The sequence below is a fragment of the Taudactylus pleione genome, unplaced genomic scaffold, assembly GCF_031769625.1.
Source record: "Taudactylus pleione unplaced genomic scaffold, aTauple2 ptg000032l, whole genome shotgun sequence".
In the NCBI taxonomy this organism is placed as follows: Eukaryota; Metazoa; Chordata; class Amphibia; order Anura; family Myobatrachidae; genus Taudactylus; species Taudactylus pleione.
The window spans coordinates 9,514,158-9,532,030 of NW_028284434.1; the positions used below are offsets into that span (position 1 = coordinate 9,514,158).

General features: G+C 43.6%; 1 protein-coding gene across 1 annotated transcript in view; it reads right to left on the bottom strand.

Annotated features, from left to right (window-relative positions):
* PMS2 (PMS1 homolog 2, mismatch repair system component) overlaps nt 1–17,873 on the bottom strand; it is a 45,502-nt gene that overhangs the window by 15,443 nt on the left and 12,186 nt on the right. The window contains exons 3-10 of the mRNA XM_088451858.1: nt 12,325–12,411; nt 10,730–10,832; nt 10,308–10,491; nt 9,039–9,209; nt 5,157–5,254; nt 2,815–2,914; nt 2,052–2,136; nt 374–526 (exon numbers count right to left, since the gene is read on the bottom strand). Coding sequence (XP_088307984.1) covers nt 374–526; nt 2,052–2,136; nt 2,815–2,914; nt 5,157–5,254; nt 9,039–9,209; nt 10,308–10,491; nt 10,730–10,832; nt 12,325–12,411 — 981 coding nt within the window. The remainder of the gene's footprint in view (nt 1–373; nt 527–2,051; nt 2,137–2,814; nt 2,915–5,156; nt 5,255–9,038; nt 9,210–10,307; nt 10,492–10,729; nt 10,833–12,324; nt 12,412–17,873) is intronic.

Consider the following 17,873-nt stretch of genomic DNA (forward strand, 5'->3'; position numbering starts at 1 on the left):
TGGTGTAACTAGGCTGTACTGGGGCGCGCTCACACAGGTAAGGTAGAGAGAGGGCGTTTCGACAGGATTGCGTGCTGCACAGAGTCGGACGAAAGTATAAATTACACTTCATATCGGGACTGCACACTAATAATGATGATGGCTATCAAACCAAGCATACGGATAGGGCCGATACGCTCACGGAGATGCGTACAACTGTACATAAACGCATTTATGTCCGTGTAAGCAATGTGGTGGCATCTATGGCAGAGTTACGTTAAAGTCTGTATCAGGCCCTTTGTCTCTACAACACTTAAGTATTTCATATGTGCAAACTTTTCTGTACGAGCATATATGCAGGACTCACAAGCGAGGGATAACAGCACTTCCATACCTGTGAGATCCGCCAGCACTTGATTTACGCTTAACTTGTTTACACTTGTGCTGAACACGGCAGTAAGGGAGGTCTTTAATATCGCCAATAGCAGCTTCTCTTCCTGTAGTAATATCTGTCTCTTGTCTGGTGTCACATTGATATCTACACATTCTGCAGACAAAAACGCAATTATTTTAAAAATACAATAAGCCCAGCTTTCTATATGCAAATGATGTACACTACTTGCAGTATTAACAGACTGTTTACAATAAAATAAAACATGAAGATAACATTCTACAGGGAATCTGAAGGAAATGTAAAGATATAGGGCCCGATTCAGATCCGGTCGCAAGCGCTGTACGCTCGCAACCGGGTTGATGGTGGGCCAGTGCGCATGCGCGAGACCCGGATAGCGACGGGCACTCCATCGCTCCGGGTCTCGCAAAAAAGGGGGCGAGATGTCGTTGTTGAGCCGAAATCTCTCTGGGGCTTGCGGCCACGAGACCCTACCACAAGGGTCTCGTCTTGACCATCGCGACCATCTTCCTGGCCGCTCGCTATAGCTGTGGGTGGTCACCCACAGCTATGCGAGCGGCCAGGAGGCTGTTCTAAAAAAAAAAAAAAAAAGACCGGCCCTGATACACAGCGAGCGCTCTGTCAGAGCGTACGGCTCTGAATCAGGGCCATAGTACACACATTACATTAAAAATCACATTGGGGGAAATGTATCAAGCCTTGGATAGAAAGAAAGTTGAGAAGTTGCCAAAAGCAACCAGTCGGATTCTAAAGCCGGGTACACACTAGGCAATATCGTCCACATCAAGCAGTGTGTACCCACTATGTCGCCTACGATTCGTGCTACCGAGCGTCGTTGGCGATATCATCAGCGGGGGCCATGCTGCTATAACATGGCCCCTGCTGTCGCTCCCGGCATCGGCAAGTGTGTACGCACTTGCCGATGCCAGGACCAGCCGCCTACGATATTGTGCTGGGTACACATCGGCTAATGTGTATCCAGCATAACTGTCATTTATCTAGCACAGTCTATGACATGACAGTTAGATGCTGATTGATCCACTTTATCTCCCTCCAAGCTTGATACATCTCCCTTATAATGCTGGCCGAGCAAGGGCAGGCTGTCAGCATCCCCACTAAACCACAGAGCTGGCTGCCTTTATAGCAGTAGCTTGCTAGTGTGGCCACCAGATTCTGCTATAGTACATGAATGTATATGTAAATTGTGTGCATGTTCTTTGTGGGATATTTTGGGAAGCCCCTATCTCATTCCTGGCTGCAGACATAAGAGCTTATGTCCATTGGGCGCCAGCCGCTGACTCTTTTCTTCAACCTGTTAGCACTGCGCTGAGCCGGCAAACAGCTGCGCAGCCGGTACTTTTGTCGGATTTCTCCTCGCATCACCAGGGGGGTCCGAGAAGAAATCCTTTAGCCCGACCAACCATCGCACTGAATTAAATAGAATTGAAGGGCTATTCATCTTCGCTTTCAATTGAATTCCCCCTACTGTCTCATAACAAAAATACATACATATATGAAAGTAGATAACAGAATTATTATTTTTTTGCATCAAAATGATCTTTGATCAATTCATAACTGCATATTAAGCTGAATTACATACTCCACTGCTTGGGTTGGGAAAACAATTGAGAATTGCCACTTCCATGAAATCCCAACTTACCGGAATGGACGCAAATGCTGAGAACCACAAACGGGTACTGATGTCTGTTGAACGTATGATACACCTCATTCACAACCTTAGAAACCTGGCAGAAAGCATACTGACCTGTTAATATTATAGTATGCTGCTCACAATATAACAGAACTAAATTATACAAAAAGTCCAATTATTATGGAGACGTAAAAAGTATTTATCCTATAAACCATTTTAATACTGCAGTAAAACATATCATTTGTAAAACTAAATACATCAAGAGATTTATATAGAACTGAATTTAATGAAAAATAATTATAAAAAAAATGTTTATTTGTGTGTAAGTAGGAAAAAAAAATGGTCATGTCTAGAATTGGGTGCTGCAAAGAACCTCTGATGTCACACCCACGTGACCCGCAACCAAAGGGGGAGTGGTAAGGATCAGAACGGGGGGCCAAAAGTGGTCGCTCGCCGCACTTCGGGCACTGTGGCTCGCCACGCTTCGGGTACGGCGGTTTGCTACGCTCGCCTAAAAAAATGTAGTCCTCCTCTATGCCCACGTGAATGGTAACACTGGAGCGGTCCGGCCCTTCTGCAGCAGTCACGTGGTTGCGATGTCAGAGAGGTCCCTTCTCCAACTAGGAACTAGCAGCAACCCAAAAAAATACACTACACATTATTAAAGAAGGCAAGGTTTCTTCCACTAAGCCCAGCTAAACAAATAAAGACATGAAGCTTTTAGAGGACATGGTTAAGAAACAGAGACCGGAGTGAAATAAAAGCAGGTTACCTTAGCGGGATCACAAGGACGCTTGTTGATGAAGTAAAACTGTCTGTCTGTCGCACATCTTCCCACACCATGGTCAGATCGGGATACATATCCTGTAATGCTGAAATGAAAATCATTGCAGTTAAGAAAAGTTGGGCGACCAGTATACATCAATGATCAGGCACTCCCATTCCTGGCTGTGTGCTAGGGAGACACAGATATACAAATGTATACAATGAATGCAGCTTTCTGCCAGCCCTGGCACTCTGCTGTGCTCTCTCTATGAATAAGGAGCAAAGGCTTTCCTTCACTCACACTACTTACTATTAAGACTTCAAAACCTAACTTTCTGGCTTGGAAATGGTGCAACTATAAAAAATAGAAATGTGTGACTCTGGCTTTAAATGGAACTAAGAGATAAACAACATATTGTGTGTGAGGGAAAACTTGTGATGCCAGTGGATGCAATGTGCTATTCCAGAACAGAACATTGCATCCTTCACTTCATATAGAACGGAATTCCCCCACTGATTGTGCAGCTGCTTGTTTCCTATAGGGTGATCTAGGACTTCAATGTGATCAGCGATTAATCCCTCATTCATACAATTTGTTTTCAGGCAATTAAGGTAGAAAATGCAAATTTGGGCTGGTTTAATACTATTTCAGAGAGACCAATCTTAGACATTAAATCACTTAATGTTTTCTTAGGCCTAAGCATCCACCATGTCTCCTCACTAGTTGAAATGTCCCAACGTCCTAAGAGATGTACACAGGTAAGTACAATAAACTTCTAGTGCGTTTCAAGTTGCCAGGACTCTTCCTCAGGGCTGCCCCTACCTGGTCTAACCTCCTGGAACAGAGTCTGGAAGTGAGGAGGGAAGTTTCCGGAGCCTCCCACTGATTAATTACCATTTCCAAGCTCCCTCTGATGGAGCCATCATGGTACAGTTCTAATCCCTTTAGTCCACATTGCTCATTCCATAATTTTAGATTCTATTGGTATGGTCATTCTTGTGTATTTTTGTTTTACTACTTATTCCATGTAGTGTGTTTGTGACAATGAAATAATTTTTGATCTGCACTATGTCCTCTTCTCTCTATTGTTTATTTTGAGTACATATGATTTGAGAAGAGAGCAGACTTCATGCAACTTTGGAAAGACTTCTATTTGAATGGTGACTTGATCTGTGGATATTCCATATAAGCATCCCTTCGGATAGAAGAGGACTTTTATATTATTGAAAGGACTTTCATATTTACCTAAAAAAGGGTCTTCTTTGTGAGACTTTTATTGTATTTTAAGAAATTAGTTTATTAAGGTGGTAACATAGTAGCGCCCTGAGATATTCCTTTTTACTTTATTACTCTGATATGGTTGTTGTATTGGGGTATGACTGGGAATTACTAGGAGCACCAGTACGGTTTTCACCGTTATTGTATTTCTAAATCTCCTGGACATGTTGATATTATGACAATGTTGACATTTTGCATGAGGCCACCTTAATTATGTCATAACCATATACTCAGTAAGTTGATTCACAGAAGTGAGCCAAAAAAATAAAGCTCTTAGATTTTTACAAAGTAGTTAAAATAGAACGTCTATTACATTTGCAAAATAGGAACCATAAACCAAATACGTATTTAAAAGAATTCTTAAATCCCCCCAAAAATCTTCTGAAATAATTCTCATGTATTTGAGATAAATTTCTGACGCGTGAGAAATTAACCCAGATCAATGAGATTTATCTCAGATTATTTTTTGGATTTAAGAATTTTTTAAATACTTATTTAGTTTGCGCTAAGAGCATAATGTATAGTGAAAATATCTGAACATTGTGACAAAACTCAGGAATTCATATAGGTCAGAAAATTGTTTCTCACACTGTTATACCATATTGGATGCTCTGTTAATTGCAGCTCCACAAAAGAGATATGCGCTGTGGAAAATTAATTTATATGCATCCTATAATCCACAATTTATGTGTATTAAACTTACTACATTAAATATATTCTTATACCATATGCTATAATACTAGCAAGAGAGAATTATTAAATTAACTACTGTATCTGCATCCCTTTCGGACTTTTATATGATAATTATGAAATAATGATCTCAAGAATTAAATGTTAACTGCACTGCTGATAATATGCAACATATACAATCTTTATGCATTATATTTATTGCATATCATATTTAAGTAGGTATCTATACTAATTACTGGGGTAATTCCCACTAATTTATAACAGTTGAAGAACCATTATCCATGTAACAAGATTGTATAGATCTGGTCACACATGCTCCTTGTACATAAATCATTTACAAACTTCACTTGCATCTTAAAAGTGGAAGCAGCAATACTCACGTATAGAAACCATCTGGTAAGTCTGTATGGCTCAGTCCATACTCTTCACAGACACTGTCACTAGGAGATACCTGAACGAAAGGAACCAAACTCTGCAACTGGAAGGGAGAGGGATAAATCAGAATACTGAGATTTACATTTATTAGTAGCTGGATTTCCAAGTTCTACATCAACAATCTGCTTGATAACATAAGAAACAGAATTAGCAACATGTTTTCGGCTATATTTTAAAAAATGGAATGTGGTAGGCACTTCAATAAAAGCAGGTAGTGGTCAAAAAAATTAGAACCCCAAAATCAAGTCCCATAGTAGGGCGTTAGGGTTCTATGTCCAGTCTTAGGGGCAGATTTACTAAGCTCTGGAAAGTGATAAATTGGAGAGTGATACACTACCAACCAATCAGCTTCTGTCATTTTTCAAACACATCCTGTAACATAACAGTTAGGAGCTGAGTGGCTGGTACTTTATTACTATCCAATTTATCAGTTTGCAGAGCTTAGTACATTTCCCCCTGTATGTTCTGTATGTGCTGTAGCATTGACTTCAGATGTGCAGGAGAATTTCAGCAACGATCTTACGACTCACGACTGACACTTGGTTAATGGTGGTGGTAGAAAATACTTTGTCCAGAATAATTCTAGAATATCCCACAAATGCCTGATTAGGTTCATATTTGGTTACTTAGGACGCCATGACGGATGTATAACATCGGTGACATGCTCATAACGGGATGTAGTTGAAATACCGGCTGTCAGGATTCCGGCGCTCAGAATGTTGGTGCTGGAATCCCCACACCAATCAGAATACCTGCACTAGCATCCGGACGGTAAGAAGTGGGGTTAGGAGGAGGGTTAGGCACTAGGAGGAGAGGGTTAGTGTTAGGCACTAGGGGGAGGGAGGGTTAGCGTTAGGCACTAAGGAGAGAGGGTTAGGCACTAGGAGGAGAGGGTTAGTGTTAGGCACTAAGGAGAGAGGGTTATGCACTAGGGGGAGAGGGTTAGCGTTAGGCACTAAGGAGAGAGGGTGAGGCACTAGGGGGAGAGGGTTAGTGTTAGGCACTAGGGGGAGAGGGTTAGTGTTAGGCACTAGGGGGAGGGAGGGTTATGCACTAGGGGGAGAGGGTTAGCGTTAGGCACTAAGGAGAGAGGGTTAGGCACTAGGGGGAGAGGGTTAGTGTTAGGCACTAAGGAGAGAGGGTTATGCACTAGGGGGAGAGGGTTAGCGTTAGGCACTAAGGAGAGAGGGTTAGGCACTAGGGGGAGAGGGTTAGTGTTAGGCACTAAGGAGAGAGGGTTATGCACTAGGGGGAGAGGGTTAGCGTAAGGCACTAAGGAGAGAGGGTGAGGCACTAGGGGGAGAGGGTTAGTGTTAGGCACTAGGGAGAGAGGGTTAGGCACTAGGGCGGAGTTACAGTTTAGGGTGCGGGGGGGGGGAGGAGAGAGAGTTCGGGTTAGGATACTCACCGACGGTTATCGTTATACTAACACTTTAAGGATTCTGACCGCCGGGATCCCGAGCGCCAGTATCCTGTACCCAACCCGCTCATAATACCCCTCGGCTACAAGTGCTTTGTGGATGGGCACATTGTCATCCTGAAGGACACCCCTCCCATCAGGTAACAAATGCTGAGGCATAGGGTGAAGGTCAAGTAGAGATTAACAATGACCTGGTTTATACAAATGAGAGCATCCAAACCGTGGAGTGAAAATCCGCGCCAGAACCACGAGAACTCTTCATTATTAGAAACAACCACCAAGTGTAGCAGAGGTCCTTATCTTGTTGTCACAGGTGCACGAATACATTGGTTGAGAAAATGATAAAGTAAGATTCATCCGAACATATTACTTTCCTCCAGTGATCAGTCACCTACAGTATTAGTTTATCTGTCCACCACTGAACTCGCACATGTGTAATGCCAGGTGTTACAAGCGGTTTATACACTGCAACCAAACAATGAACTTCTGCTCTTGTAGTTTCTTCATTAAAATGACTGCTTGCACCACAGGTTAAGATTTGCATTCAGCTCATCTACATTTACTTGCCTGTCTTGCTTTGCACATGAAATTAAAGCACAGATATCAAAACCCTGGAGCGTGTGCCTCTGCCCGGCGTAGCCCTCATGAAGTATTAGGGAGTTGAGCAGTTTTAGGGGGAGATGTATCAAGCAGTGTAAATAGTATAGAAGTTGCTATTAGCAACCAATCAGCTCCTACCTATGAATTTATAGAATGTACTGTTAAAAGCAACCCCAAAGCTAATCACTGCTTGATAAATCTCCCCCTTAGTCACTGTACCTTCTACCAAACATATTCCAACAATCCCCCTTAGTTCCTGAGGTCTCATCTTGCATTCATATTAGCCATAAGTAAAAGGTAACCAGGGTCGAAAAACATCTTTTTTGTATATTCAATGTTTATTTACAATCACAAAGACAGTTAAATAACTTATATAAAGGATAATATAAAGTCAATCACATTGTGAATACATTTTACAAAAGTAATATCAAAAAGAAAATAAAAAATCAAGAGGGGGGAAAAGGGAGTACAGGGGATTTAGGACAACACATCAAGGGAAAGAGGGTTAAGGGAGAAATAGTAGAGGGTCGAACAGCATCTTAATACAGGACCCTGACCATGGTGGGAAGCTTAATTAATGTATGTGCCATATTTGTGTGGAAGCCCTTGCTTCTGAACCTGGGTACACATCAGACGATATGTACGCAGCCCGACGTCGCGGGCGATGGGATCAGGCATGCGGCAAGTGCATACAAACTTTCCAAAGTCGGGTGCGATGGGGAGAGGGACGCGCCATGCAGCATGGCATCGGTAGCGACATCTCTCATCTGCCCTGCAGTAGGGCCGCCAGTGGATATCGCTATCGACCCATGGAAGCTTGCATATCATCACGTTAGATACTGTACCCGATATGTTGCTCTTATAATGCTTACTTCAGGGTGGACTATACTAGGGATGGCCAATGATGACATAACCATCCATAGTATTAAACTATAGGGGAAAACCATCGATGGTCACCAGTTGCATATGCGCAGAACGCTGTGTACTGAAATGGTACTGCAGTTTGTACTATGTGACATTTATATGGAAAATAACAGTGAGAAGGATAATAGCAGGCAATCTTAGTCTATTATAGTATGGGAACTGTACTCATTTCAATTATATTCACTTTAAGGTTATCCAAGCACAAAAGCAGAGGGACTGACCACTAAGTAAATTGGAGTCATAGGGGCAATTCAATCAGAGCTGAGAAACAGTCAGAATGTCGGCACCGTGTTACCATCAGCATTACACGTTTTTCCCTTCCACACCATAGAGGAGCGCAGGAAGATGTGATGTTGGCCTACCGTAATTATTGGGGACATGCCCAACCGTACATAGCAGCTGCACATCCCCAATAATTGAAAAGCCCCCACAGAAGAGGAATCTGCTATCCTAGCACAGAATTGTACACCCCTACCCATCTGTAATTGCAGGGAAAGCTCTGATGGGGGAAAAATCTGACATTCCAAATATCAGTATTATTTGTTTTTCTTCTCAGACCAAAAAAAACTGCAGAAAACACAAAACCCAGTTGGGCACATAAATAGAAGGGGAGGTGAGGGACTAAAGTAAATGCAACTCTCAGCTATGAAGTCAGCCACGGTCATTAATAACGCAGTTTAGGTTTGGATCACGAATGGGCCTAATCCATTCTGAATTCAGGATTTGTCCCCTGTACTGTCTGTAATGAAACATACACTGCTATTGACACCATGATCAGATATGATGGGGCAGATCATTATAAATGCAGTACTTCAAGATGTGCGGGACCTAAGTCTTGTTGGTTCCACTTCATGTAGCTAAAATTTACAATAGAGAAAAGTACCTGTTTTGGTCCAAACACAGCTCCTATGTTCTCCTTCATGCTGCTGGAAGTGCCACTGGAGCATACCACAGGCGTTCTCTTCCCCTGACCCACCTGATTGGTACAGTTAATACGAACCCCCGTTGAAATGATACAGTACGCTTGTAAAACTTGCACCATTTTTGCAAATTCCTAAAAAAAAAAAAGCAGCTTATTGTACACACGATGGAGTCGGTTTTATTAGCTGCAGGCTCTGTGGCCTGTGCTCTCGAATTAACATTATGCCCATTTCACAGGCTATTTTCACAAAGCGGGCTTCAGACTCCCATGCAATTCCATTACAAATGGCAAGTCGCAGATATTGCGCGCCAATTCTGTAGTGTGCACATGCATGTCCGCACATCATTTATCTTACTATCTGCGGGTTTTTGTTTTTTTTTCAAAAAGTCACCTTAAAAATTTAATTTCTTTATTTGCCATATTATCCTATATAAAAACTTCTACATACATGATTATTCATTGGTGGGGGAGTCCCAGAGGTACTACACTGTGTCCTAACAGGTTTGCCGTAAATAATTTTTTCCTACTTTTCACCTAGTTTGTAGCTGCAAGCTTAAATCCATGATAACGCCCATTGTGACCCGTGTTAACTTAAAGCAGATTTCTAATTAAATAGCAAAAAGCATCAAAAACGTAAGCAATTTTCGGCCAATTCGTGACTAACTGAATCAGGCCTCCACTTATCAATTCATGGGTATGAGTTATAATTCAGATGTAGTTTGTCAGATATTGTAGCTGCACAGCGTTCCAGAGCCTGAAGAACAACCAACAGTGACCACATATACTTGTAATAAAAATATGGTGGCAGGCGGCAGCTTGACCCACAGTGACTTTTTGCAGGACTGAAAGACTGCATTAATCCATAAAGAAAAACACTACTTTCTTTTATGGTCTACCCTGCTCTAGATCGTTAAAGCCAATTGCTTGCTATGAGTTAATGCACACTTGCAATTTGTTAGTAAATATGCCCCATTATCTGCTTCATATTTCATTTCCTGGGAATGAATGGGCTGAATTTCTAAGTGGACGCCAGCCCAATAATCTGAGCTCTTTCCTGAATTGGGGCCAAATGTAATAGCATCAATTTTCGGGAGCCGGCGAGCAATTCTGGCGAGATCGTTATTAGATTTAAAGCAGAAATCAGTTAAATGACAAAACCATGTTCAGGCTCCCGCAAATCGCTTACTATTACATTTGGCCCTTGTTCTGCGCTGATTCCCAGCCACATACCTTCTTGGTGTTCCGCTGGAACTCTTTGTACCGCACCGGCAGTGTATAGAAGAGCTGCTGGACACTCACTGTTGTTCCCTGCTGGCGAGGGAGTGGCAATTTCTGAACGATTCTTCCATTATGATCAAAAACCAATCGGGTGCCCACTTTAGCTGATTTATGGCAGGTGAAAACTGACAAATCGCTATAGAATAAAAAAATATATAACTAAAATGTCACTATGTATAGTCCGCTACTTGTTTTATAAAAACGCATCAAACATGGCACAAACAGCACTGCATTTCTTCACTACTACAATATACGTGCAGAGAATATAGTATATAATATAAGATATAAAGAATGGCATAATTATTCTCATCACCACACAGTCAATATAAGAGTGAGAATACAGCAACAAACAGTAGAAATCTATGTAACCTTACCTTAAAGCACACAGTGAACTTAAAGCTTCTCCTCGAAAACCAAATGTTTCTACACTAACCAGGTCAGAGAAATCTTGCAACTTGGATGTATAATGTTTTAGGGCTAAAAGACAAACAGCAAGTATCAAACTGCAGCAAAATACAATATGCAACACAAAAGTACTGTATTAGTTACAATGTATACAATACAGAAATACTTTTAATAAAACTATGTATCCACTTTACTTGTGTAACATAACTGGCTGTATTTATTAAGCAAAAGGCTTTTAAAGCCACCAATTTTCGCTGGTTTTGGCAACAGGATGTAAAACGACAATATTACTGTAAGTGCAATGGTTTCAAATTCCGTATCATTGCCATTTTAAATCCAGTAGGCAAAACTGGCGGCTTTGAAAGCCTGCTGCTTAGTAAATATACTGTAGCCCAGTCTCTCTGGGATGCCAGCGGTCGGGATGCTGGCGCTCGGAATCCGGACAGCCAACAGTAAGTATTAGGGTTAGTGGGAGGGTTTGGGGGTAGACACTAGAGGGGATGGTTAGTGTTAGGCTGGGGGGGGGGGGGGGGGGGGTTAGGGGTAGAGTTAGGCTGCAGGGAAGGGTTAGGTTGCAGGGAGGGGGTTAGGCTTCAGGGGGGTAGGGGTTGGGTTAGGCTGCGGAAAAGGTGGGTTAGGGTTAGGCTACTTATCTTTGGGTATTGGAATCACTGTCGGGATGCCACTGTCTGTATTCTGACCACCGGCATCCTGACCGCCAGGATCCCGTAACCAAACCTGTCTTTCTTACCCGTTACTAATTATCACAGAATGGATTCCTATACAAAACCTGCATTGTGCACTAAATTTAAAATGTTCTGAAAAAAAGGTGTATTAAGTATTTTATTACAGTTTTGTACTTAAAAGTACAACAAAATAACAAACATTACAAAAAGAAAAAGGACAACATAATATGTCACAAGCACAACACAGCATTAGGTAGATGACAAGTAAAAAAAAGGCAATTAAAATGTATAAGTGATGACAGTATAGTACATACAGTACAACATAATAAACAGTATAAACTGAGCAGATAGAAGCAATATTGAAGAATAAGAATAACAGATCACATAAAAAACAACTGGGAAGGCAAGGACACCCACAGGACACTTGGGGAGGGGGGGAGGGATCTAAAAAGAGCAGAATGTTCCAGGTCCAAGGCAAAGTGGGATGATTTTGAGATAAACCACACTTTATGAAATTTAGCGGGGCATTTGTGCTTAGTATATATAAAGCGTTCATAAGATGCTGTAGAATTTACCAGCCCAATCCAGGCAGCAAGGGACCGGGCCGGTTGAGCCATCCAACCCTTAGCAATAAGCACCTTAGCTAACGTTAGGAGAACAGTGACAAAGAGTTGTACGTAGGAGTTCAAAGAATCTGAAAGGCCAAAGAGACAGATATGAGGGTCATAAAGGAGGATCTTGATCCCGGTTTCACCAATACATCAGATCACTGCAGATCATAATTCCGATACAGATGGACAGGAGGTAGAGGACAAACGCCCAATGCACTGGAGTCCAGTAGTCCCTGTGCTGCATATAATTAAGAACATTTTACTTACTTAAGCCTTCAAAATTATGTTCCTCTACCCCACATCCATTGTCAGCGACTTCTATGAGTTCTGCTCCAAACTCCTTCAGCTTTATATCTAAAACGCAAAAATTAGAATAATTAAACATCATAATTCTGCAAGTTGAGCTGTTCCTACTGTAAAGCTAGGAACACATGACAAGTAGAGACTAGGGGGCATATTTACTGAAGTGCGGGTTTATAGAAGTGGAGTTGTTGCCCATAGCAACCAATCAGATTCTAGTTCTTTATCTAGCACCTTCTAGATCAGGGATGGGGAACCTCAGGCTCGGGGGCCATATAAGGCCCGCGGAATAATTTGGTCTGACCCTCTGGGCTTTTTTCTGCTAGCCTCATCTGGCTAGCAGGGTGCCTAGAATGGCACCCTGCAGCCAGTATCTATGCAGCAGTGTCGCTTGGAGCATCCTTGGATGCTTCAGATGGTCACACCGCTGCCCTTACAGCTGTAATCACCGGCAATTGTGGCCCCGCCCCGTGCTATGTCACATGGAGGGGGTGTGATCTGCACCAGGCCCACAAATAATGTTATATATATCAAAATGGCCCTCAGCAGAAAAAAGGTTCCCCACCACTGTTCTAGATGATAGCTAGAATCTGATTGGTTGCAATGGGCAACAGCTCCAATTACATAAACCCACACATTACATAAATATACCCCTAGAAGTCATAGCTAGGTTATAATCAGCAGCACAGAGTATTTCTGTTCAACCTTCTCCTGCATGCCCCTGTAAGTTTGAAATAGAAAAACTACACCAAGAGGTACCCCATCAAAATGTTATAAAAGCACAGACTAGTGATGTGCCACACCTGTCACACTGGTACAGGAAGATTGAGGAAACAATTGCAACTCTATAGAAGAGTAAGTGAATACTGTAGAGCTGAGTATACACTATAAGAGTTTGCCCAACAATGCTAACGACTAGACCCGATTCAGATCAACCAAAATGATTCCAAAAATGCCAGATATACATCGTACACTCTACCAAATGATCGTTAAGTTCCAAACAATCCTTTTTATTCCAAATCGTCTCGCCTCCGTACACATGGTCAGATAATAAGTGTTATGGTAAACTTACCTTTGTTAACTCTTTTTCTTCGAGTTCCATAGGGTCCACAGGATACCTTGGGGTATGTGGTTGGAGTGATCCAGGCACCAAACAGTCAAAAAGCTTTCAGCTCTCAGAATGCCCTGGTCCACCTCCACATATACCCCACCCCCAGCCACAGGCATTCAGTTTGTAAACAAGCCCAAGGCAGGAGAATTTACACTAGAAACACTCTCACAAAGATGAGGGAATCAGTGACAAGAAGGCACAGATCCTAACTGAGGCCAGGTGCGTAGGGTGGGTGCCCTGAAGAAAAAGAGTCAAAGTTAAGTCTACCATAACTCTTATTTTCTTCTTCAGGTTCCATAGAATCCACAGGAACTACCTTGGGGATGTCCTAAAGCATTTCCCTTAAGGGTGGGGATGCTCCTGAGCAGAGAGGAGAATCCACCTCCCAAAGGAAGCATCCTGAGAGGCAAAAGTATCAACTGCATAAAATTTTATGAAAGTGTGGACAGAAGACCAAGTGGTTGCCTTGCACAATTGTTCAGCAGAGACGCCATGTCCAAACGCCCACGGTGGTCCCACAGAGTCGAAGGTGCTGTCACCATGGTACGAACAACCTGTGTTTAAATCTGAAATATAGTCATACGCAGCCACCGAGCCAGAGTCTTGTTAGCTGGCCAGCCTTGCTTGTGAAAACCATATAACACAAACAACGCATCTGATTTCTGATGGAGTTGGTACGGTCCACGTATATACGGAGGACTGGAACCACATCCAGCGAAGCTTCACCTACGGGAGGTCTGAAGACTGGAAGGCTGGAACTACAATTTCCTCATTCAAATGAAAACAGGATACTACTTTTGGAAGGTAACCCACCTGTGTATGAAGAACAGCTCTATTCTGGTGAAAAATCAAAAATGGGGAGCGACAAATCAAAGACTCTGTGAGCTGAGATAGAGAGGAGAAAAAGTGTCTTCGCTGTCAACCACTTGAGGTCCACTGTGTCCAAGGATCAAAGGGAGGAGCTTGTAGAGCCCTGAGAACCAAGGATAAATCCAACGGTGCCACCGGAGAGAGACAAAAGGTGATTGATGGTGAAAAAACTTTCTAATATCAGGCAGTGGAGCGATTCTACGCTGAAACCAAACTGACAGCGCAGATACAGATGTGCACACATACATCTATCCTCCATGTGCTACAAGTCGCGCCACACAATGCGGGAGCTGTGTGACTTCATAGCACAGAGTGTCTTTTTACCTTCAAATGCGTCTTATTCACACAGCGATGCGAAAAGACAGCACAATCAGCTTCTGCTGATTAAAATTATATGCATCATGCCTATATTCTGTATGTGCAGCGTGTGTATCTGCATGCTAAACACTACATTAAAGTGTTACAGCCGCTGACACCTTAACATGGCATTTCGCATGCAGATACACCCGCACTTGCTCAGGGAACATAGGCATACTAAATACTCATTGTAATCAGGAGAAGCTGCTTGTGCTATCTATTCGCATCGTTGCGCTAATAAGACGCATTTGAAGGTAAAAAGATGCACAAAAAGACGCTCAGCGCTACCGAGTCACGCCACGGCATGGCGCAGCTAGAAGGGCTGTTTAACGCGCCAGGAGGCTAGATGTACAGTATGTGGACCCATCTGTACCTGAACTGACAAGGTGGCCAGGCGGAGACCAAGGTCTAATCCAGCCTGGAGAAAAGCAAGAACTCGGGAGACCCTAAAAACTTTAGTATCATACTCTCTGCGGGAACTCCATTGAAAAAAGGAATGCCAAATTGTGTAATAAATGCGGGCAGAAGAAGGCTTTCTTGCCTTAAGCATCTTCTGAATTACAGAACTAGTGAAACCTTTGACTCTTAAGATGTAAGACTCAAGAGCCATGCCGTCAAAGACAGCGGAGGTAGGTCTGGATGTAGGCAGGGACCCTGCACTAACAGGTCCGGCCATAGAGGAAGTGGAAGAGGAGTGCCTATGGAGAGGCACGTTAGATCGGTGAACCAATAGCACCTGGGACAAGCAGGAGCTATTAGTTTCACCCTGCCGCCTTCTTGCTTGAATTTCCTGAGGATCCTTGGAAAAAGGGAGATTGGAGGAAAAAGGCATGCTACCCTGAAGTCCCACCTTACTGCCAGAGCTTCCACGAAGGCGGCTAAGCGATCTCTGGTCCTTGACCTGTACTGGGGAACCTTGTGGTTGTGACGCGAGGCCATGAGGTCTATGGGCCTGATTCAGACCCGCTCGCGAGCGCATAGCGTTTGCAAGCTGGTCGATGGCTGAGCAGTGCGCACGCGCGGCGTGCGTGAGCCCCGGATCAAGTGAATTATCACTCGTTGCGGGACTCACTACAAGACAGGGCGGCTGTTGATTGTGATTGACAGCTCGCCCCGTTTTGTAGGCGTGCAGGGGGGGGGGTGGCTGGACAAACGGAGGCATTCCTGAAGGAACGCCTGCAGTTTGTGGGCGGCCCTACTGGCATCATCAGTGATGTCAGTAGTGAACTTCCTGCTCTATTAGAGCAGGAAGTTCACTGGGGCTTGCGGTGGACGAAACCCTACCACAGCTGTTTTCTGGTAGAGAATCTTCCAATGCCCCCGTCCATTCTTCAACCGCTTTGGCTACCCAAGCCCCAGCCATAGCTGGACAAATAACCGCTTCAGATGATTAATATATTGCCTTAAGACATGCTGTAATTTTCCGATCTGTAGGATCCTTAAGAGAAGATGCTGACGGAACAGGCAACGTAGCATTCCTGACTAAGTGTGTCACATGAGCATCCACAGTAGGAGGGATTTCCCACTTAGTACATTAAGAAGCTGGGAAAGGATACAACAATGCTAATCTTTTAGTAATATAGAACCGTTTATCCGGTTTACTCCATGCCTCTTCCATAAGTTCAGTGAGCTGCTCGGATCTAGGAAACTCAGATTTTACCAACTTCTGGTGTTTAAACACTGGAGCCTCCTTACTAGGAGCTGATTCATCATCCTGTATATCTAGGATTGATATGACTGCCCTCACCAAAGAAGGAACATCCACTGTAGAAGGATGGCCCTCCTCTGCAGAGCTAGACCCAGAAGAAGAACCCTACACATCATCTGATTCCTAAGGATGATGCATCTGAATCCATATGCTGAACAGACCGATAAAAAGATAACTTCCGTTTAGGTGCCTTAGTGACTACCAGTCTGCTTGCAACAGTTGACTGACTTGAGTGGGCATAAGCATCCATCCAGGAAGGATGTATAGGAGGTGCAAACATAGCATGCTCTGGGTAACCCATACAAGGAGGCAGCGTGGGAGTAGCCATACGATCCACAAACTGCTTCATTAACTGAAACAAGGACGACATCCAAAAAATGGCTCCTGTACAGGGACTGATATACTGGACTAGTGAGGTGGCTCTTTATAACAAACAGCACACAAACCATCATTTATAAAGTCCTGAGAGGACAAGCCCGCCAAACAGGATTTATATGAAACCAGCACAGGGGCCTTCCCTTCCTGAATCCCTTTACATTTGGCATATCAATTATAAAGGTAACAATGCAAAGTAATGTAATGTGACAGCCTTCACAAATAACAAGTAAATGTGAAGTATAAAGAAAAAAAAAACAAAAAACATACACCTGCAACAGAGGGATGAGGAGAAAAACAGTGATAGTTATAACTGACAGTCAGAAATAAAAGGCAGTATCAACACAGCAGCTAGCAAAACAGTCACATACAATGCATATGCAATTTAGTTGCAATGGGCTCTGAATTAACTACTCAAAACATGATGCTTGGTAGGATATAGAGCACTATATACCTGACCCATGGGAGAGGTATACAGGGAGACTGACCCAAAAATTCCTGAGACCAACAGCTACAGCAACGCACCGATAGATCATTGTGAGCGTCTCATATACACGAGGCGGGTAGGAGGAGCGACCCAGATGGAAAAACCTTTTAGAGGAACTGCGTCTGGGAGGAGCTGCCGGGGGAGAGCCTACCTCCCCCTAAGTTGCATCAACCAGCTGGGTACGCTGGCCTCATGGCAGCAGAAGTGGCTGCTGCCGAACCCCGGCGTCAGACGATAGGGCCCCGGTGATCTAGTGAGGACGTAGACGTTCCGGGCCCTCAATGCAGTGGCCTGTGGTGCGGCTCCGACACCGGAAGCAAAGACTGCCACGCTCGATTCCCAGTAAGCGAGGAATTGCCTTACCTGACCTCTCCGTGCGTCCGATTGTACTCCGGGCCCAAGCATCGCTGCTAGTAAGCTCTGCCATGACCCGCAGAAATCACCAGAGAGGTTACCGGTGTTGCGGCCCGGTGGAGGTAGACGGAGTCGCAGTGCATACGTCTTAATTCGCTCAGCACTGCTAACTCAAAAACATAGAGAATAAAACATAAAATAAAAGCTTAGGACTGCCTGAGCAGTCCCCGGTTACAACAGTGCGCCTGAATCAT